The 23,005-nt window shown below is 46.3% G+C and overlaps 2 protein-coding genes across 2 annotated transcripts in view; one reads left to right on the forward strand and one right to left on the reverse strand.

The window, feature by feature from the left end:
- LOC143419628 (cadherin-13-like) overlaps positions 1 to 23,005 on the forward strand; it is a 176,365-nt gene that overhangs the window by 135,621 nt on the left and 17,739 nt on the right. The window contains exon 3 of the mRNA XM_076887032.1: positions 11,662 to 11,873. Within this exon, the coding sequence (XP_076743147.1) occupies positions 11,662 to 11,873 (212 nt within the window). The remainder of the gene's footprint in view (positions 1 to 11,661; positions 11,874 to 23,005) is intronic.
- Positions 13,320 to 17,850, reverse strand: LOC143419603 (uncharacterized). Its single transcript, XM_076887012.1, has 2 exons — positions 16,825 to 17,850; positions 13,320 to 14,023 (listed from the first exon to the last, which is right to left on the reverse strand). Exons 1-2 carry the CDS (start codon positions 17,848 to 17,850, stop codon positions 13,535 to 13,537), a joined length of 1,515 nt encoding a protein of 504 aa, XP_076743127.1. The 3' UTR covers positions 13,320 to 13,534.

Here is a 23,005-nt window from a genome sequence, read left to right on the forward strand (position 1 = left end):
TATGCTGACAGTGACATTTCAGAGCCCTGTTATTTGTAAGAACACTCACGGGGCACATCATGTTATAATTAGCTATCTGTTTTCCACTAGCTGGAATGAATTTCACCGTATGAGAGAGAAAAGCTCAAGAAATCGGTGTCTTATTAGTCGTGTTTGACATTCACTGTGTCTCTGAAATAAGCAGATAAACAAACCACTTTTCTGCTTTCAACAATGGATACGTGCGTATTACATTTAAATGATTTAAAATGAAGGCTTTTCATTTTTTAAACCAGACACTCTTAAGAACCACCTGTCTGACAGCTTCATTGGCACGACTGTCCATCTAATGTCACCATTGAATTCAAATGGCTAAACTTTCTTCTATAAGTTAAATGTTTCCATTGTTTTCATTTTTTCTCATTGTGGCTTTTAGCTTATCAATATCATGCATTCGATATCTCGAATATTAGAAAAGATTTACAATACAGAAAAGTCCTGTTTCTGATAAGTTCCATTTTTGCGTGTAAAATCTGGCTGCAACTCTTTTACTATGATTCGATGCATCAGTGCTGCATGCATGGAGGCAATCATCTGGTTGCACTGCAGAGGTGTTGAAGCCCAGGTAGATTTAATAGCTGCCTTCAGCTGGTCTGCATTGTTGGGTTGAAATGCTTCTCATGTCCATCTTGACAATACGACGTCGATTCTCTGTGAGGTTCACGCCAGCTGAGTTGGTTTGCCAATCAAGCACAGTCATCGCATGGTCACAAAACCATGAAAGCACAAAGTGTGATGACTGTGATGACTTTGAACTTGATAAAACACAGAGGACTAACCAACACCACAGACTGTCAAACCTTCACACAAACACTTTGGATTTATGTGATTTCCAGATGAAATCGCAAATTTTCTGTTAATTGAAACAGCAGCCTGCTTCTCTTCCTAATTAGCCCTTTGGGAAGAAACTGTTTTTGAGTCTGCAGGCTGAACATGTTGAAACCAGGGTGGGAGCTGTCCTTGATGATGTTTGCTGCTCTGCTGAGGCAGCGGAGGAATAAATGTCCATCAGGGAGGGGAGAGGGCAGCCGATGATCTTTTGTGCTGTCTTGACTACACTCTGAAGCCTCGCTCTATCTGCCTTGGTGCAGCTGCCATACCATACCGTGATGCAGTATGTCAGCAGGCTCTCAATGGACGAGCAGTAGAAGGTCAGCAGCAGGTTGGAGTTCAGCTGAGGACCCTCAGGAAGTGCAGCCGCTGTTTGGCCTTCTTGACGACCGCTGAGATGTTGTCTGTCCAGGAGATGTCAGCAGAGATGAGGACGCCAAGGAACCGGAAGGTGTGGACTAGGGCTGCACGATTTTGCATAAAATGAGAATCACGATTTTTTGGCTTAGAATTGAGATCACGATTCTCTCACGATTTTCTTTTCCAGTATAAATATTTATTGCACTTATTAACTGCACATCAACTTCGTAACAGTTGAGACTGAACATAAAAACAATAAATAAACATAAAAACAACAAATGTCTCACGTTTTGTTGTTGCCGCAAAATGTTGTACTGCTTGAGATTCCGTCTCCACCCTTGCTCGACACTGCGTGTACAGAGCAGGTAGTGCAACAATAGAAAAATAGTTGCAGGACGGCACTGTGTAGCGTTTGTCTGGGGTGTTGATCATTTTCCTAAATCCCTCGTTTTGCACAGTGTTGATGGGAGCCATATCTTTGGTCAGGTGATAAGTGATAGCCTCCGTAATGTCTTTGTGCCTGCGGGAGTTCGACGGGTATAGGGAAGCGCTGTATGGGGTTGAACGTCTGGTGCAGCCACAACAACCTGGTGCTGAATGCCCAGAAGACAGTGGAGATTATTGTGGACTTCAGGAAGCACACAGCCCCACTCCCCCCCATCATCCTGACTGACACCCCCATCACCTCTGTGGACTCATTCCGCTTCCTGGGTACCACCATCACCCAGGACCTGAAGTGGGAGCCCACCATCACCTCCGTCATCAAGAAAGCCCAGCAGAGGATGTACTTCCTGAGGCAGCTGAAGAAATTCAACCTGCCAACATGGACGATGATGCAATTCTACACTGCAATCATCGAGTCCATCCTCACCTCCTCCATCACCGTGTGGTACGCTGGAGCCACTATCAGGGACAAACAGAGACTGCAGCGTGTTGTGCGCTCTGCTGAGAAGGTGATTGGCTGCAGACTCCCATCTCTGCAGGACCTGTACACCTCCAGGACATTGCGGCGTGCAGCTCGGATCTCAGCTGACCCTTCTCACCCTGGACACAGTCTGTTTGACCTGCTCCCCTCAGGCAGGAGGCTCCGGTCCATTCGCACCAGAACCTCTCGCCATAAGAACAGTTTCTTCCCCTCTGCTGTTGGACACATGAACAATAAACGTACGACTGTTCCCACCACTAACACATGACCCTACGCTGTGTTCACTGCATCATTCCATGTTTGGCACTGATCACCACCTGCACTCATGTATATATCTATCTACGTAGCACTCTTAATTCTTATTCTCATGTATATATCTCATGTATAGCTCATGCACATATCTTTCTACGTAGCACTCTTAATTCTTATTCTCATGTATATATCTCATGTATAGCTCATGCACATATCTTTCTACGTAGCACTTTTAATTCTTATTCTTACTTTTATTTTTTCATGTCTATTTAAGTGCTATTTATGACAGTATGTTTGCACTGAAGCACCGCAGCAATTTCCTAATGTTGTAAACCTGCTCAACATTTGGCAATAAACCCCATTCTGATTCTGATTCTGATTCTGATGAGGTTCCTGTTATTAATGTTTGGGTGGTTGACGGGGACGGATTTTCTCCTGTCACTTTCTTGGCCTTTACAGCTTCGTCATATTTCACTTTATGGTGACGTCTGAGGTGGTTATACAGATTTGTAGTGTTACCTTGCAGTGCTGCTACTATGGCAAAACACAGCTTGCAAATGATATTTTTTTGACTCTCATCGTCTTCTTTGAAGGCAAAAAACTTCCACACGGAGGAATGAGAACCTTTTCTTGGAAGTAATTTTACAGTGGGGTTGTCATTCTCACCGCCATCAGGAAACGTTTCCTCTGCCCTCATTGTGTTTTCTCCCCTCGGGCAGTTTCACGTGCTCTCCGTTGTTTTTTCCCTGCCAGATGGCTTCTGTATCACGTGGTATAAGGCTCCGCCCTTGTCATTTGTTGAGCAGGAAGCGTGAGCGCTTGTTTTCATGCAGATTACGTCCCGGATCAAAATGCGGTACAATCGTCATCTTTTTTTTTTCTTTTTTTTAAATCGTTGTCATTTGGAAATGAGATCGCACATAAGTATGAATCGAGATCACGATTTTCTAACGATTAATCGTGCAGCCCTAGTGTGGACCCTCTCCACACACTCCCTGTTGATGTAAAGGAGGGCTAAGTCAGTGCTGTGTCTCCTGAAGTCGACAATGACCTCTTTGGTTTTCTTAGTGTTCAGTGTCAGGTTGTTCTCTGAACACCAGGCTGCCTCTCTGTAGTCTTCCTCGTCTCCCTTTGAGATGAGTCCGACTACCGTGGTGTCATCAGCAAACTTGATGATGAGATTGTTGTTGTGGGTCGAACTGCAGTCGTGGGTGTAGAGAGAATACAGGAGGGGGCTCAGCACACAGCCGTGTGGGTGGAGGAGAGATGAGGGCGGAGTCTTATAGTCTGGGGCCGGTTTGTAAGAAAGTCCTTTATCCATGATGAACGCAGTGACACAGTGAGATAAGAAGTATTTATACTGTCTGAATAGTAACTTACTCAAACTCAAATACTGGATTTCCACCTCGCGCATTTCACTTTATATGTAATGAATTTGGAATATATAAAACAATCAAACATTTTAACAATATTCAAATTTTTTGATATACACTAGGATGTTATCAGTGACAGAAACATTTATATTTTGTCAGCAGGGCTGTGCGATATGACCAAAATCATCCTGATATAAGACATCTATCGTCCGATAACCATATAAATCACGAAAATTTAACATTTTCTGTAAAGTCTGTGAATCTCGGGCAGCTCGACTTGTGTGAAGTGTTTCCAGCTGGGCGTCGTGTAGCTGGAGTCGAGTGTTTTAACCGATGCATGAAACGATAAATTTTTAGACATAAGTTGTAACGGCGCCGTTTTCTTTGTGAGTATTTCTTACACGGCGTGCTGCGGGGAAAAGCCTGTTCTAACGTTTGAGTCTACGGTTTATTTTTTAGCACCTGGCGGCTCTTTTTTACTTCTCATCCGTAAATAATCTGCTCTTTCACGTGATTCAGTTTATTTTGAAAAGTCTCAACAGGATCTTGAGCTTTATTGTGAAAGGTTTATGTGGAACATAAACAAGCGGACACGCGATGCTGTTACCGTCGTTGTTGCTAACGACAACGCATAAAAACAGGGCTTGTCTGTCCGTAGTGTGGTTATATATAAGAGAAAGAGAACTTTAAGAAATTAATATAGTCACTACAGTGACCATCACAACCATGAAAAATATTGTCGTAAACAGTTTATTTTGCGACACCACGAAACAAACGATAGCGTGAAATGAAACAATAGACGTTTTTATATCGCCGTCCGGTATATATCGTTATATCGAACAGCCCTATTTGATCAGATTTATGAGTGGTCAAGCAACCTGGGAAACATGTACAGATATTTCCCACTCAGACCTGAGTGACCTGTTTGTAAACAGCAGAATTCATTATTTCCTATTTGAAAATAAGATTTTGTAGAAAATAAAATATCCAGTCTTCATAAGTGACTTGTGTGGAATGGAAATGTGTGGTACCCGACCACGATAAACTCATTCTCATGGGGTTGCAGCAGTGGGTGGATCCACATACTTCATTTGACGTGGAGTTTTACACCGGACGCCCACTGACCCAGCCCTCCCAGGGATTTGTGTCTCCTCTCAGTGTTGAGGCAGGGATCTTTAGCTTGTTAAGACAATATATTAACCACTACAGTCTGTATGGAGCCATTTTTTATTTTACATAAAATTACATTTCTGTCATTGCATATCTGTTCAGTCTCTTTGCTCTCTACTTTTATTTGGGAACAGTTAAAAATACAATTTACTGTCATTAGCCTTCGATGGGGAAACCTTTTCTCTCCAGGGTTCAGTCTCTCAACTTTACAAGCAAACTTTGTTGTTCCTAATTAGTCTGACTGTTATACTGACGAGTTGCTGCAGCTATTTTGATTACCATTACGGTGTGAATACAGGTGTAATTAATAACTTCCATTATGGCCAGGGCCTCGGTTCATGCCATTCTGTTTAGTAGGGCACACCAAACTATGATTATTTTAATCAATTATACCTTTGTTTAGACTGCTGCGCTATATCAAAGTGGATATTGTGTTTTCTTCCTCTTCTAATACTTCTTCTGCTAATTCATGCTCGCTGCCACTTTAATCCCGAGCTCTCTCCTCCTCTAGATGTCAAGATCAAAGATCTGACTTCGCTCTGATATGTAGTCTCACCTTTTGATTTTTATTGGCTGGTGACTTTTTGACTGTGAAGGCCGGTCAGAATAACTTTGATAAAACACGTATACAAGGATAAGATGAAGCCCTGCACCAGTTAGATTAAATAAACAACCAGAACACAACAGGAGCCGGTACTTATTGCAGTTTTTGTTCTCTGGCTTTGATCAAGTCCTTTTGTGTCTGAAAACACTCGTATACAAAAATACATGTTGCTAAGGTATCCAAGGCAACATAACATTAAGTGTAGCACAGATGTGTCGAGATGATAGAAACATCTAACCAGGTAGTTAGCATGCTTGACTGACCTTTAACAGTCCACATGGGAACTCTTTGATGCTGCTTGAGATCAGAAAGTAGCTGTAGTTTAATTGGCTTTAGTCACCAGCACAGTGGACAGGGCCACACATCAAAGTATGATCAAGGGCCCTGGAACACTGTGCATAAAAGCTAGTATGCACAGACCATGCTTACACTGACAAATGAGAGTGATACAGTCGTCTGATAGAATACAGTGGTTTGAGTAAAAGGACACACACTCTCTGGTTTGCAAAAAACACACATTTCTCTCACACTTGATGATTAGAAACTGCATGTGACATGACTGGATAGTTGGAGTGGCAGTAAAGGTTGAGGTGGGGGGTCTTAATCGTCGGCTAAAGCCAAGGTGAAAGCTGCTGCTGTCAGGACCCCGTAGCTAGCTAAATCCCTGCAAACTGTTATCTTGCTAGATGAAAAGCTAACGTCTTGTTACTATTGAGTCCTAGTGATGGGCTTTACACAATGCGCAGCGATAGGAAACTCTGGGGTAAAATGCAATTCAGGGCGTAAATACATTTTCAAAAGCAGCTCCCTCTCTCTAATGCGGGGTGATTATTTGAGAATAGCGTTCTCCAGAGGCCTTTTATGAGGCTGAGCATAGTCACTCTGGTTAGACACGGCAGCTATCAGCTTAAACACACCCGTGCTGCCACCTTTTGAGATTAGCCCTCAGATTCCCATCTCTTCCATCATGCAGACTTGACATTTAGTTACAAGATAGAAAATTGTCTTCACAACACCTCAAAGGAAAACTTTAGTACCTGACAGGGGAGGGGGGAGATCTCAATTATGTGGCTGAGTCAATGAAAATATAATGCGGGATGCCAAAATAATCCAGCATGAGTTTCTGCCTAGCACCGTTGAAAGACATGAAAATGAAGACATCAGTGTGGATGGTCCTTTTAAAATATCCTAAGCTAACTGGCATGATTGAATATGAGGTGTCTGCTTAGTTATTGAAAAATATCTCGCTTAATGGCAGAAGTAAATTAGAATGGAAACATGTTAAATCCTTGCACAATGCAAAAGAAATTAAAAAAGCCAGAGTAAGTTCAACAAATAGTTTGATGTAATGCCAACAAGTTCTAACATTAGCCTCCGTACTGCACATCTCATCCTGCTTTTCTTCCAGTTTGCTATAAAAAGAAAATAGAAAACAATTAAAACCAAGTTTTTTCCACCTCCCCCTGCAACAATGAACCAGTTTGAATTGATGTTAATGGATTTCACATCATGTTGCAAACCAAAAATATTAATGCACTGATAGTTTTTTGTTTCTTCTTTACTTAGCTAGATACTAGAGTTGACTTCCTTGGTAAGTGCATTTTTTTACATCATAAACCCAGTTCAATTTCATTTATACAAATCACAACAACAGTCGCCTCAAGGTGCTTTATATTGGAAGGTAGACCCTACAATAATAGAGAAAACCCAACAATCATATGAGCCCCTATGAGCAGCACTTTGGCGACAGTGGGAAGGAAAAACTCCCTTTTAACAGGAAGAAACCTCCAGCAGAACCAGGCTCAGGGAGGGGCGGGGCCATCTGCTGTGATTGGTTGGGGGGAGATAAGGATAAAGACATGCTGTGGAAGAGAGACAGAGATTAATAACAGGTATGATTCAGTGCAGAGAGGTCTGTTAACACGTAGGGAGGGTAGAAGAAACACCCAGTGCATCATGGGAATCCCCCAGCAGCCTACACCTATTGCAATAAATGAGAACGTGGACGTTTTGGTGAACACTAATCGGACAGGCAATCAAGCCTAGAGTAACCCTGGTCTGTGATGAGTGGGTTTCTGGAACATTTGTTACTCCAAAGGAGAGTTTAGCCTGAAAGGAACTTGAATGTCAAACTTGAGGAAAAAGTCAAACCCCCATGACACCCTGCTTTTCCTCTCGAATCCTCAGTGAGGGATTTTGGTGACCCTAATCCATGTTGTGCACAGTTATTCAACCCTGAGCCAGAAAGAAAGTGGGGGTGTGGGTGCTGAGAGGGGTAAGTTGCGTTCTGTCATTGTTGCCTGACTTCAAAGCTGCCAGCTCACCATGCTCTCTTCTGAAATCCCCCCCAAAACCTGACAACATTAGAATACCATCAAACACTCTCTGGCTGCCTTTGAAATGCCACTGACACTGTTTGGCGCTGCAATTTGCGGGCTCTAACGAGCGCGCCCATGTTATTGAAATAAATCTGAGGCTTGTAATGGGAATGGAAATGAACACATCTTTCATGCTTTGGATTAGAAGTGAGAGTTGAATATTGAGACAGAGCCTTGTTTCCCTCGAGAGTCAGTTGTTGACTTTGTAGCTCTCCGTAGTTGTCCATTGTAGCCTTGCCGTTTCTGGCATTTTCTTTTCCCATTCCCTTTTCTCTCCTTCTTCTCTCTATGTTCATCCGTCACTCTGCTACTCTCGTCTTCTTTCCTTCGTCCAGAGGGCAGAAAACGATTCTTTCCAAATGAAAGACTATAAAATGTCTGCAAGAAAAGGTAAAAGCAACCAGACTACACAGCCACAAAGGTTAAGTGTACTAATTGAGAGCTTTGATAGACTCAGTCTATTGATTTTAAAGTCACACAGGAACTTGTCTCTGTCCACTTGGTCATGGTGTGATGGAAAATAGCCGTACAGTAGAATGTAGGTAGATGAATACACAATGTAGTCTTCCAGCAAATTATTTGAATTACATTGAATTTCATGATATGGTGAAAACATGAACAATTAGAGACCATCTGAGGATGACACACACACACCTGCACACACACACACACACACAGACACACACACACACACACATACACACACACACGGGATGAAAACAATACGAGCCTTGCTGTTGCGGCGGGTAATAAAAGTTTAAGCGCTTTCATCAGTGGAACAATACGTGTTAATTACAGCAGTGGGTTGCCATTGTACTTGAATTGAACAGCAGCCTTTCCCCTACTGCGGGCTAATCTGTATGCATTAGAACGATCACTTAGACTAAATGCAGTGAGACTCGTGCGTCGCAGTCAACACATCATTTCTAAAATTAAGGGGTAGATGCTGTTTCCAAGAAACTTAAGTGCCTGCATTTAGTCGAGTGTTTATCATATGACAACAATGCAACGTAACCTTGTATAAAATGAAGACGTAGAGGGAATATTTTAGTAGTACTGTAAAGTTCTTACACTCTTATTACAGAACCATCATTTTAGCTATATGGTTATATCAATGCATCAAAAAAAGCCTGAAAACAGATGAGTTCTGTTAAAATAATGAAAAATAATAATTTAAATAAAGAGTCCAGTCCTGCTTGCTTTAGCAGTATCTGTATCACGTGGTTGGATCTGTGACCGTAGGACTCTTGGACCAGTTCTGTGGGTACCAAACCAAAAAAGCACCAACCAGATTCATTTGTTTTGAAGAAGTCTGTGAGCTGGCCTTTACTGTTGTGGCCTGAGAGACTGCACGCTGATTTTTCTTTTTCTTTCCTGCTGAAAAATTGTTGTCCATTGCACTTAATGTAACAGCTCAGTGCTGCTGTGCCGTCTGGTTCCATTGCTTCCTGCAAGACTTTAATTTGCTGTTGCAGAGAATGGTGGGTTTGCACTTACAACACAATTCCTCTCCAGCACGGTGCTAGAAAATAAAGCAGTGAATGTCAGTAAGAATCTGAAATTAGCAGCAGTCATGAATGCTTCTTTTCTGGTGAATCCCTGTCTTTTAAAATAATATATGCTGTATCCAGTAAATTACAGTTTAAATACCCTCACTGCTTATTCAATTAAAAAAAAGAAATACTCGACCTAGTTAGAGGTTGTAGGAGACTGTGTTTCATTTAATACATTGTAATGGGTAAAGACTGATGACACATATTTGGAAAGACACAGTTTTGACCCAAATTTACCAATTTATCAACCAACAAAGAACAAAAAACCACAATTAATGTTAATTAATGCTAATGAATTTTGTGAAGTGAGGTAGTGAATGATACCACTGAAACACTCATCCATCCAGCAGTTAGATGATGGTTTCAATGATAGGCAGAAGCTGTTAAATGGTTTGAATTGTAAATCAATGTGGCTGAAGCCAATCGAACGAACAGTCTGGTGCTGGGTGGATGAAGAGCGAGAACAGAGGCTGGCAGACGAATTATACCACACTGCACAGTAGCTTTGCCTGCACCGAAACCTAACACGCACCTCTCTGCGACAGTCGCAGCCCGCACAGGTATGCATAGGTTATGTCAAAGGGTCTGCATAGATTCCAGCTTGAAAAAGCATTCAATTAAATGCTTCAGAGAGACTGGCCAGGTGCTCCCAGTTGAATTGATCAGTTCCACCAACCAGAAACCTTCGAGGCAGCACAGAGGAACAGACGGGGTCAACACGCAGCGCAAAGAAAAGTAGCGCTGTAAAACAAAAGTTTGCTTCGTTGACTTATTCATGGTCTCTATGGAATAAACAAGAGACTGGCAGTCTGACATATTTAATCACTGTTGTTGCACATAAACTGGTTTAGACAGCATTTAACATACAGACAGAGAAAGTTGAATATTAGGTTTAACTTTACAGAGAAAGCTTGTAGCCTCTGCACCAAAGCTGAGCTTTATCTTCAAAGTTGCTTTGAGAAACACGATGAATACGGTCTCATCTGAAGCCGTTTCTTCCTCAGAGCGATGGCCTCTGAGTCCCCATTGTGAGGGGAACGCACAGCAGTGAGGCTTTTGGGTGTTTTGTGAAAGATTTCCTTCATGAATAACTACAGAGTTCCTTATATGAGTTAAGATAAGCAGTGGATTGAATCACGTAGGACGCTGCCTGTCGGCATCCCAGAGAAGTCTTTTTAAGTCTTCTTCATGTACATTTATCTTTGTTTTAATTATGAATTAACTGGCTTTTGCAGACAACGTGTGAGTCCAGAACCACGTGACTCGATTAATAATGCTAGCCGTACAGAATATTCGGAATCACATGATTCCAGTTCAACTCCAGTCCTGATATCAAACAGAATTTATTTTAAAGGAGATGATGAGACTTAAATAAGCTACCATGTTTGCTTACATCGTAAACTAACCTCTGTTCAGTCATGTGCCAAATGCTTTCCTAACAAACAACAGCATCCACACATGCAGACTTCCTGCCCCTCTTCCCTCACTTATCCTCCCTAACAGTGGGATTCATTACAGGAGGCTGAGGTAAAGAGAAGGTGAAGGATGAGGGAGGTGAGGATTGTCAGGGGTGATGGTGGGGGAGTACATGGGGATCATGTTGCAACACCTAGGGGAGTGTGTGAGAGAGATAAAGCGAGGATGAACATGATCAGAGGGGATAAAGCTCGGTCGAGTCCTCGGCAGTAACTCCCTCAGTCAGAGAAGGCAAGCCCACATGTGCACGCAGAGGTGACACTTCTCTTCTGTCTCGTGTCTTTTGTTTCTCAGCCCTGCAACTACGTGCCACCGTATTCTCTTTAATAAAACAAAGCGTACCACGAAAGCAAGTCAGAAACATTAATAAGCCGGCAACGCGTAGCATGCGGTGAGTCATAAATATTGCAGCTGGCTTGTATGAAAAGAGATCAGTGAGTTTATTGTAGCCTAGCTGACAGAGCCTTGCAGAACATCCCACTCTTTCTTCGGGGTAACTGTTTATCTTCAGGGCATATGTTTATATCTGAGAAATGCAATTGTTTTTTGTGCATTGTTTGACGGCTCCTTGAGCTCTGCACAGTGAGGGAATACCTCAGTGACTCGGAGTTTCATGGGGATTTTTCTTCTTATTTATGATGTTTGCAATTTGTTTGGATTGATGCAAAAATACATACGGCTCTCTGTGTGCTCCTTCCAGTTGAGTTTGATGACTGTGCGGGGAATGAGGACGTGACGTTTGGTGTGTCGGATCCCGGCTTCCACGTGGACGGGGATCTGAATCTGGTTCCTCTGCGAGATCTTCCGCACAGCGAGCCGGTCCTCTTCATCCGCGGCCTCAGCGCACGTGCAGATGACCTAGCGCAGGTGGACATCATAGGAACACGTGGTCGGTCAGCAGAGACACTCGGGGTGAGTAGAACTGGTGTGTTTGTATGTTCTATATCAGCTGTCATATCTGAAAGGGTTATTTTTGATTAAACTTGGAAAATGTTACTGAAAAGTAGCGAAAGCAGGCACTGTGATCAAATATCAAAGCTCCTGGGAAAATAAGGAGATTAACAAGCTGTTCCTTAACCCTCTCCAGGCAGGCGTTGCCGATTTGCAACAGTTAAACACTAACAACCTGATCACCCCACATACATATTTTATGAGTTTTTTTTACTCAGAAGTACCACTGCAGGACTTGGTTGTGCATTAGCAACGAAAAGTTTAATTTGAGCCTGAACATGTCTATTCTCTTTCTTGTCAACCATTAAAGGTGACTGATTCACTTCCATGTATTTATAGTAGCCAGGAGCTGGTTGGCTTATTTTCCACATAGACACTGGGAACAGAAATAAACAATTATCTTTCAGCACCAGTAAAGCTCGTAATTATCACATCATAAGTATATCTGGTTCTTTAGCAGTTGAGTTGTTAAGTACACAACTGCGATATCTCAACAACTTATATGTTTAAGTGGGTGTTGATGATGTGACATTTCTATGAAAAGCTTCCAATGGTCTGGCTGATTTCACGACGCACTCAGACGCGTCAAACCAGTGTTTGAAAAACTGTTGTGCAGTAAATTCTTCTGTTTCTTATTAATGTCAATATTTTTCCCTTGGTCCAGATAATCCAGCCCTGGGTAACATAAAACCTCTGCTAGTATTGTTGTCAGTGCCGTGCACTTGTCATGAGCCTTTATGCTTTGTCCCAAGTGCTGAATACTGAAATGACTGACATGTTAGCAGCCTCCAAATGCCATGTAAATACAAATATGAAGGTAAATAGTTTGCGGTGTGACAAACAAAGCAGTTACTGGATGTCGACTCAGTCTGACTATATTTTGTGTGGAAACTCGATTATTAGCAGGAACTGCATTGTGGTGTTGGATGAGCTTGTGTAATATAATCATGTCGGGCTCTATGGAATAAACAAATGGTTGACCGGTGACCCTTTGGAATTACTAGTGGGTGGATTTTGTTAACCTTGGGCAAATCTATGCAAGCTCTTTTACCTTTTGCAAGGTTTTTGCTGTGAGTTAAGGTAAGTAGCTTCTGGCTCTTGCAATAAATTATGCTCGTGCAATACTTTTATTAATGAGACAGTTAATGACCATAACAGAATCAACCTGGGAAAGCAGCAGACGTTCATTGTGTTACAATGCAAAACCTCAGTTTGTCACTATGAACACATTTTAGGAAAAACAAAAATGACAAAACAAGACTGAGACTGTCTTGTTTTTATTTTGAAATTCTTTGTGCTGAGGTCAAAGTCAGCTCGAGCTGCTGATGTTCCACTTTGAGGTGTCACACTGTTATTCAGAGACATGACAGGGATCTAAACCCAGGCATTCACACATTAGTGACTGTGGAATACACCAGGCACAGACACACGCACACACAGGTATGTACTGCCAACTTCCACATTTATTGAAGCTTTGAGTGTTGAGTTTTGACAGCTGACTCAGTCGTACAGTCTGACAGCTCACGAGCCCAGCTGATCTCTCCCCTGGCCGCCCCTCCCCGTCTCACTATAAACACAGCGGAGGGAGACCATCATCAGTACATAAACACCATCAGCTGTTCTTACCGGCCTCGCAGCGCCGCCCTGTTGAGCCTTCTGCTGCACTCCTCCCCTGCAGCTGCGCCCGGGGCCACGCCTCCGCCACACACCCCCACCGCCCGTTCGAGGCCGGGGAGCCGTCCGGCCGAGCCAACTCCCCCCCGCGAGCGAGAGAGGAAATCGGCCACCGCCATCTGCGCCCCCGGCCTATGGATCACCTTGAACTTAAAGGGCTGCAACGCCAGATACCACCGGGTGATCCGGGCGTTGGCATCCTTCATGCGGTGGAGCCACTGCAGCGGGGCGTGGTCCGAACAGAGGGTGAATGAGCGTCCCAGGAGGTAATAGCGCAGGGAGCCGACCGCCCACCGGATGGCCAGGCACTCCTTCTCCACGGTGCTGTACCGGCGCTCGCGCTCCGCTAGCTTCCGGCTGATGTACAGGACAGGGCGGTCAGCCCCCCTCACCTGCTGGGACAAAACGGCTCCCAGCCCTCTGTCCGAGGCGTCAGTCTGCAGAACAAAAGGGAGGGAAAAGTTAGGAGTGTGAAGCAGCGGCTCCCCACAGAGAGCCTTTTTCACCTGCACAAACGCCGCCTGGCACGGCCCCGTCCACTGGACCAGATCCGGGGCACCCTTTCGAGTGAGATCGGTCAGGGGGCTGGTTAGCTGCGCAAACCCCGGCACAAAGCGACGATAGTAACCCGCCAACCCCAAGAACCGTCTCACCTCCTTTTTCGTCCTGGGGCGCGGGCAGGATGCGATAGCCGCCGTCTTCTCCACCTGTGGACGCACCTGCCCGCCCCCCAGGTGGTACCCCAGATACTGCACCTCCCTCCGTCCAACCGCGCACTTCTTCGGATTGGCCGTGAGCCCCGCCCCCCTCAGGGACTCCAGGACCGCGGCCACCCGCAGCACATGCTCCGCCCAGGTGTCGCTGTGGATGATCACGTCATCCAGGTAGGCGGTAGCATACGCTGCGTGCGGACGCAGTACCCGGTCCATGAGACGCTGGAAAGTGGCCGGGGCCCCGAACAGGCCGAACGGAAGTGTCACGAACTGGTACAAACCGTACGGAGTGGAGAAGGCCGTTTTCTCCCTGGCCTCGGCAGACAAGGGAATCTGCCAATAGCCCTTGGTTAAGTCCAGTGTCGTGAAAAAGCGGGCCGTGCCTAACCGGTCCAGGAGCTCGTCGACCCGAGGCATGGGGTAGGCATCAAAGCGTGACACTTCGTTCACCCTGCGATAGTCGACACAGAACCGTATAGACCCATCCTTCTTCGCCACCAGAACGATGGGGCTACACCAGGCGCTGTGCGACTCTTCTATTACTCCCATCCTCAGCATTTCCGCCAATTCCCTCTGCACAATTTTTCGCTTGTGCTCCGGGAGCCTGTAGGGCCGTGAACGCACCGTCACGCCAGGCTGCGTCACGAAATGGTGCTCGATGAGGGACGTCCGGCCGGGCAGGGGGGAGAACACGTCCGCAAAACGCTGTTGCAACGCGACAACATCCGCTCTCTGGGCCTGTGTGAGATGGTCATCACAAGGGAGGGAGGCGGGAATGATAGAATTTGGCACCTCAGGCCCCAACTCATCTCTCTCCTTCACCAAGCTCACCAGAGAAGCGGTTTCAACCTCTCGCCACAGTTTGAGGAGATTGAGGTGATAAATCTGCGTGGCTCCTCCCCTGTCCGACCGAGCGACCTCATAGTCCACGTCCCCGACTCGCCGTGTGACCACAAAGGGTCCTTGCCACTTGGCGAGCAACTTCGAGCTGGAAGTAGGGAGTAACACAAGCACTTTATCTCCCGGTGAGAATTGCCTGAGCCTAGCCCCTCTGTCATACAGGCGTTGCTGACGCTGCTGAGCCTGGAGCAAATTCTCCCGTGACAACCTCCCCAAAGTGTGGAGTTTTGCTCTCAGGTCCAACACGTACTGAATCTCATTTTTGGCGGGGCTCGGACCGTCCTCCCAGCTTTCTTTAATCAGGTCGAGCACCCCACGTGGCCTCCTGCCGAACAGCAGTTCAAAGGGAGAAAATCCCGTGGAGGCCTGGGGCACCTCCCACACTGCGAATAACAGAGGGTCTAGCCAGTGATCCCAATTGCGTTCATCCTCGTTAATGAACTTCCGAATCATGGACTTTAAAGTCTTATTCAGCCGCTCCACCAGCCCGTCAGTCTGAGGGTGGTAGACGCTGGTCCGAATAGATTTAATGCCCAGTAATTCGTACAGTTCCCGCAGTGTACGAGACATAAACGACGTGCCCTGGTCAGTCAGTATCTCTTTCGGGATTCCGACTCGGGAGATGACCTGAAACAGTGCCTGCGCCACACTCTTTGCAGAGATGGTGCACAGCGGAACTGCTTCCGGGTACCGCGTTGCGTAATCCACCAGGACTAACACAAAGCGGTAGCCGCGTGCACTCCGGTGAAACGGCCCGATGAGGTCCATGCCGATGCGCTCAAACGGGACCTCAATGAGGGGGAGAGGGCGCAGCGGCGCCTTCGGTATGGCCGGCTGGTTAACAAGTTGGCAGTCCGGGCAGGACGCGCACCAGCGGCGCACATCCGCTCGGATGCCCGGCCAATAAAATCGGGCCGTTATTCGCTCCAGAGTTTTCTCGTAGCCCATATGCCCTGCCATGGGGTTATAGTGGGCCGCCTGGAAAAGCGTTTCCCGGCGGCCCTGCGGCACCAACAACTGGGTGTGTGTTTCCTCGGTCTGAGTGTCACGACTCACTCGATATAACCGGTCGTTTAATAAGACGAAACGCGGGTAGGTCTGCGCGGCCTCAGGGCGCACCACGTGACCATCAATAGCCATCACTTGGTCAAAGGCTGAGCGTAGGGTGCCGTCACGAGACTGCTCCAGTGGGAAATCACCCATGGGGGACACTTCCGGGGCCGGCGGGACGTCCCGTGAGGGACCCGCCGGCTCCTCCCCCCGGAGTCGGTGTCGGACGACCCCGCGTTACCGCTGAATGCCGCGCACACGCTACACCCCGCTTCCGGTCGTGATCGCACCCCCGCGTACTGCCCCAGTAGCTGATGAAACCCCGGCCAATTGGTACCCAGAATCAGGGGGTGCGACAGGCGCGGGCTAACCGCCGCCGTTACTCTATGCATTTTGCCCTTATACTTTAATAACAGCGGCACTATGGGATACCTGTGAACGTCACCATGCACACACCTCACCTCCACCCATTCTGCCTCCAGCAATGCCCCGGGGCGAACCAAGCTTTGGTGTACGAGGGTCTGCGTGCAGCCCGTGTCCACCAACGCCTGGCGTATACCCCCTCGAGTCCTTACCGGAATACTGTATGTCCCTCCTGGACCGGGGGAGGGTGCTGGGGCGCCAGCAACGCGGAACACCTGCCCCACTTCCATAAGCGGACAATCCCTCCTCAGGTGCCCCGGCTGCCCGCACTTCCAACACTCCGGCCCCGGCGTCTGTGCTGCTCTCCGTGGCTCGGGGGCGGCTCCACTTGGCTCGGCTCCCCTGGACGGCACCAACGCCGCGAAAGGGTTAGTGGGGCTCAGCGCCGGCAGCCGCTCGGCCTGCCCTGGTGCTGGCACACGGCGCCTCGGGGCCGGCACCGGGGCCTGTTTGTTCGGCCTCCGTCCGGCGTCCCCGGGTTCCCCTGCTCCAGCGGCAAGGTGGTCCTCCGCCAGCGTCACTGCTACCTCCAAGCTTGCGGGCCGGTGGCACCGGACCCATCTCGCCGTCTCCGCTGGCAACCCCTCCGTGAACTGCTCCAGCACCACCTTGTCCACCAGCTTCGTCTCGCCCTCCGATGCCCCCGGTTGCAGCCAGCGCACCGCCGCGTCGCGCAGCTGCCGGGCCCAGGCGAATGGTCGGTCCGTTGTAGCCAGCCGACAGGCCCGGAACCGCCGGCGATGGTCTTCGGCGGTGAGCCCCAGCCTGTCCACCACCGCCCGGCTCACGTCCGGGAAGCTGCTCCTCGACGCCGGAGGCAGACTCAGGGCCGCTGTTTGTGCCTCCCCAGACAGCAGGGGGAGCAGCCGCGGAGCCCACTCCTCCCGCGGCCATTGGCAAGCCTCCGCCGTGGCACGGAAGGTCTCCAAAAAAATTTGTGGGTCGTCCCCGTCCCCCATCCGGGGCACCGCCACCGACAGTGGCGAGGGCTTCGGCGTGGCAGCGGCCCCGACCAGCCGTTCCAGAATTTGCGTCTGTCGGTCCGTCTGCTCCTGCAGCGCGGCCAGGTGGGCACGCTGGTCGGCCGCCTGATCCCGGCTCATCGTTGCCATCTCCGCTAGCATCTGCGCCAAGAATTGCAGAGGCTGGGCGGGTGGCGCGGCCTGTGGGTCGGACATTCCCCCACCGGCACTTTCCTGGGTTTCGGCACCACTTGTGGAATACACCAGGCACAGACACACGCACACACAGGTATGTACTGCCAACTTCCACATTTATTGAAGCTTTGAGTGTTGAGTTTTGACAGCTGACTCAGTCGTACAGTCTGACAGCTCACGAGCCCAGCTGATCTCTCCCCTGGCCGCCCCTCCCCGTCTCACTATAAACACAGCGGAGGGAGACCATCATCAGTACATAAACACCATCAGCTGTTCTTACCGGCCTCGCAGCGCCGCCCTGTTGAGCCTTCTGCTGCACTCCTCCCCTGCAGCTGCGCCCGGGGCCACGCCTCCGCCACAGTGACCTTAATTGCAAAAGTAAAAAACATTAAAAATTCATCTTCATTCATCATGAATTTGAATCACTTGTAAATGTGAGGCCTCCTCATGCAACCTTAATTATCAACGATTAGCATAATTGCAACCACACCAAAGACATCACGCATCGTCGTTGAGGAAAACACCCACATCCTTATTCTGTTTAAAGCGAATGCATGCTACTTTTAGTAAGTACAAAGTGGAGTCTATCCCAGCTGTCTTAGGGTGAGAGGCAGAGTACACCCTGGACAGGTCGTCAGTCGGTTGCAGTTCTGACACATAGACACAGACAACCATTCACACCTGTGAGCAATTTAGAGTTTCCAATTAACCTAACCCCACTAACTGCATGTCTTTGGACTGTGGGAGGCAAGAACATGCAAACTCCACACAGAAAGACCCCGGCCTGAGGGTGGAATTGAACACTGGACCTTCCTGCCGTGAAGCAAGCTAACCACTGTGCTGCCCTGTGCAACCAGAATATAAAAAAAATGTAACATAAATCCGCTCTGAAAAGGACTAGAACCGATATTTTTAGTTTTTACACATGCTCCACACGCGTTCTGAGTCAGTTTGTTTAAGCTTTCATGAATATGCATGCGTGCATACATCTCTGTTCATGTTCTTCAATCATTATTTGTGCACAAGGTCACATCAAAATAGAGTGGAATGAAAACACTCTGCAAGGCAAAGCAAACAGCTGCGGTTTTGCACCAACTTTCAGTGCAAAGAATTCCACTGGCCAGTTTCCGTTATTGGAATTTGGCCTGTAAGCCTGCACCCCTACGCCGAGCTTGGTTTCTCTGCAAATGTGTCCCTTTGTTTGTGTAATCTAGAGAAATTTGTTTTTGCTGAGAGCAAATTGACTGCCTTACAAAACTCTCTGCACCTGAATACACACTATTGTCCCTCATTCATATTTCTGCATAGACCCCAATTCTCCCCCCACCTTTGTCCAAATATGCAAAGTTGATTAGGGAAACTTTCCACAGACTGCAGGTATAGTTGGTGTTTCGCAGCCTTTCCAGAGATCATCTGTCTTTCTCCTGCAGTGCTCAGAGTCCTGCTGTTACCATTTCTCCAGCACTGGCTTAATGAATATCCCCATCCCGTTTGGAATGATGTGGCTCTCATTTGTTTGTGTCCGCTGCCGTCGTTTATTTGGTTAGGTAGTCCACAGGTGTTACTTTGGCAAGGCATTGTGGGAGTAAGTTAATTAATCCTTGGCAAGTTATTTGTGGAAAGTGATGTTCCTGGTGACTAATACAGTATGGCTGTGTGGTTCTGTGTGAGTGAATGTGCTCTTCAGTTTCTGGATCTCTTTTAAATTATTGTTTCAGACAACAATAGTTGTGTTCTTCGTCCAAATACATCAAATAATGTGGATTTTTTTAAAACTATAACTATTATTCATTACTCTATTATCCATGATTGTGATAACATCCTTGATGTAGCATCTCAATATGCTGCAGCCACATGCCAGTTTACACGTTATTGGTCGTGGTGTAGTTTATCTGCGACTGTGCATGATGGCACAGGTCATAAGGAACGTCTGCATGCTTGTAGAGTTGCGAGATGGATTGCAGGTCGGCTAAAATCTCGATCTTTTCGCTGCTTCTAAGGTGCGTTGTATAGACACTTCAGTTTGGCTGGAATGGGATCAAATAACAATTTGCAAAGTCCTCAGGCTTTATTCATCTCACACACCAACACCATCGCAGCTGTTTGGCTGAATGGGAGTTAACACAGTTTCTTGCACAGTACTGATGATCACGAGTGTTTGCAAGCTGGTCAAGCAGAGTGACATTACTTTGAGCTTGTCGTGTCTTTTTTCATCAGGATTCAACATTCAGAACTGTACAGAAATACACTTTATTAAGCGACTGAGCTGCAGACTTGCATATGTGGTCACAGGGAGATGTTTAGACCACATACACTGATGAAGGTTTAAAAGAGCTTAACCTGCCTTTCTGATACAAGGGCAACTTAATCAGAAGCGGCAATCTTTGTACCCGAGACCCAAAGCAAGTGAACACATCACCCACTTCAAGAGCCTCTCCAGCAAGAGTAATGACATGGGCTGATCTATAAGAATCAGAATCAGAATCAGAATCAGAATACTTTATTGATCCCTGGGGGAAATTATTTAATTAAGCCAAGATATTCTGAGGCTATGTCTACTTGATTGATAAGGCTCTGTAAGTGAAGCTATTCTGCATTTAGACCTCCTATAAGCAGAGTCAGAAGGGGACTGCAGTGATGCAATGACTGAGCTAATCATCTAGTTTTCTGTTATATGAAAGACATTAGGAGACAAGACAGCCTCGACTGACAGTCTGGATCTCACGTGTGGACATGGCATTTTGCATGTTGTCGTGGCTTTGCAGAATGTTCTTCGGTGGGGAGCCATCCGCTTTCCACATAGATTCCCAGTGTACCCTGTCAAAGATGGCTGTAAAACGACTGCAAGGAAGCTCCAGCTGGTACAAATTTTACCAGAGCCAACATATTTAGATTCAAGCCTTCAGGAGTCGTCAGTAAACGTCCGTGAAAGGCTGAAAAATGTCCACACGAGAGGCACTCCAATGAAACTCGCAGGAACAGCATTTCACCGTTTGCATCTACACCATGCAGTCATCACAGGGATGTCATGGTAATTTGGGGCTTTCCATTATTTCTTTGAACTGTACTTTTTGCAGGGTGGATTGATTGTACAGCGTATATTTTAGTGACTTTAAAAATACAAGAACTTGATGCACAAGTTTAAAATTAATTTGGATTTCCTCTAATCCACATAGAGTCAAAAGTGTACTTACACTCCCACTAATACTTGGTTAAATGTCCCATAGCAAACTGAACCTCGACCAGACGCTTTGGTAGCCATCAACAAGCTTCTGGCTGAATATTTGTTTCCTCTTCTTGGCAGAATTAGTAGAGTTCATTTATATTTCTTTCTTGGCATATACCCTGCTTTAAGCATAGTTCTCAGATTTTCAGAGCAAATCTAAAATGATTTCAAACTTGTGCACACAATTCTTATATTTTAAAGTAATTAAAGATGCATGATGTACAATCTTTCCCCCATGAAAAAGGAAACACACAACAAAAACATTATAAGGCAAAATGTATGATATTCATGCCCATGATGTGTGGCCTCCTATCACCACTGTAGGCAGGTGTAGGTGGCAAAATGTGTTTTTAGACATCAATAGTACCGGATACTGCTAACACACTAGTTTCGCAACTGTTCAACCTAGATTTCTAAAACTTTACATGTTTGATCAGGATGAAGATCAAATCTGAACAGCAGATATGTTTGTTTAGGACTCGACTGTGACAAAATCTCACAGTAAACTGTGACAGATGTCACACCTGTTAGCGCTGTCATCCTGAGGCATATAGCCTCAGGCTAAATGCTAGCTAATGCTAGCATTTAGCATGCTAGCATTAGCGTTTGTCTCACAGGACGTCTTTAGCTAAATACAAACTCTGAGAGTAAAGAAAGTGTAATTTTTAGAGCCTGGGGTCACGGTGGTCTCAAGTCGAAAAGATCTTTGTAAAGACTGCAAAAGTGTAATTTCACCAAACAACACATTTTTAAGAGGAATTTAAACAAATGATATAGTGCATTATAACAGTTTTATGCTTTTGTTCACTTTTCTTTCACGTTTGCTGTGTTACGCCCCAGTCTAGGGGTACAGGAACACAACATACGTTTGAAAAGACTGCCCCGCCCTGGTCCCCAAAACCATACACAGAGGGAAACCAATTCCTTGGTGAATCGTGTTTTATTATCTACACTGCAAAAATGAACCTCCAGGGTGAACAAAGGCCAAAATAACAAACAAAACAAGCTAAGTCAGTAGGAGGTGTTATCTACAACCCTATGTGAAATCAAACATCAAACAAAAGACAAGCGCTACACCTAACTCCCTAACTGAAATAAACAGTGCAAGGAAAAACAATACGGCAGCTCACCCCTTCTGTTGCAGTGCTATTTACAATGTGCTATTTACAATGAAAGCTAATATACACACTATATACAAAACTCAGAAAAGCCGCAAAAATCACAAGCACAAAAGTCTCAGGTTTTGGAGGCCAGGGTCAGGTCTGCTGCTGCTGTCAGTGGCTGCCCCGGGACAACTGCTGGTGAGGGATTTGAAGAAGATCACATGGCCAGGGGACCAATCAGCAGCCGTCAGCTCATCCACTCCGGGACCTGCAAAGACTTAAAGGCACAGACAACAACAGCCACCAAAACAGATTATGGACAGGGCCATAACAGCTGTAAAATTCTATTAAATAGTAATAAGGAAGTTTGGTGTCTTCAGTTAAGTCCTTTATCTTTTCCTGGAAATTGATACTTTACTTAACTTTTATTTCTGTGTTTATTTTAAGTAAAGTAAACTATTAATTGCAGGCATAGTTACAAAGTTCATGGATTAAGCAGTGGGTAGAGAGGAACAAAGATTAAAAAACGTGGCAGAGGAAGGCGTCTCTGGTGAGATAGAGTGGTTAAAAGCTCTCATTATTTCAGTATCAATTAATCTGCTGAAGCTCCTCAAGCTCTGGGACTGGTATCATCAGAAAATCTATTGTTCCTTTCTCTGTCCATATCCTGTAGTCCCCCCACACTCCCCACCCGGTGCTTCCACCCTGTCTCAAGTGGCCCATCAAACACATGTTCTGAGCGGCAGCAGCTTCTAAAGAATCTGTAACTAAGTCATGGCATATTTAAAAGCTTGTTTCAATGAGCCGGCGGTTTGAATTGTGAAACGACTGTTGACGACATTGTGCA

The sequence above is a fragment of the Maylandia zebra genome, linkage group LG7 (assembly GCF_041146795.1).
Source record: "Maylandia zebra isolate NMK-2024a linkage group LG7, Mzebra_GT3a, whole genome shotgun sequence".
In the NCBI taxonomy this organism is placed as follows: Eukaryota; Metazoa; Chordata; class Actinopteri; order Cichliformes; family Cichlidae; genus Maylandia; species Maylandia zebra.

Bases quoted from the DNA above. Each gene is read 5' to 3' on its own strand.
- LOC143419603 (XM_076887012.1), bottom strand. From the start codon at position 17,850: ATGTCCGACCCACAGGCCGCGCCACCCGCCCAGCCTCTGCAATTCTTG. The intron at 14,024-16,824 runs GTAAGGACTCGA...TTTGTTCTGCAG, and splicing joins GAGGGACATACAGTATTCCG to ACTGACGCCTCGGACAGAGG.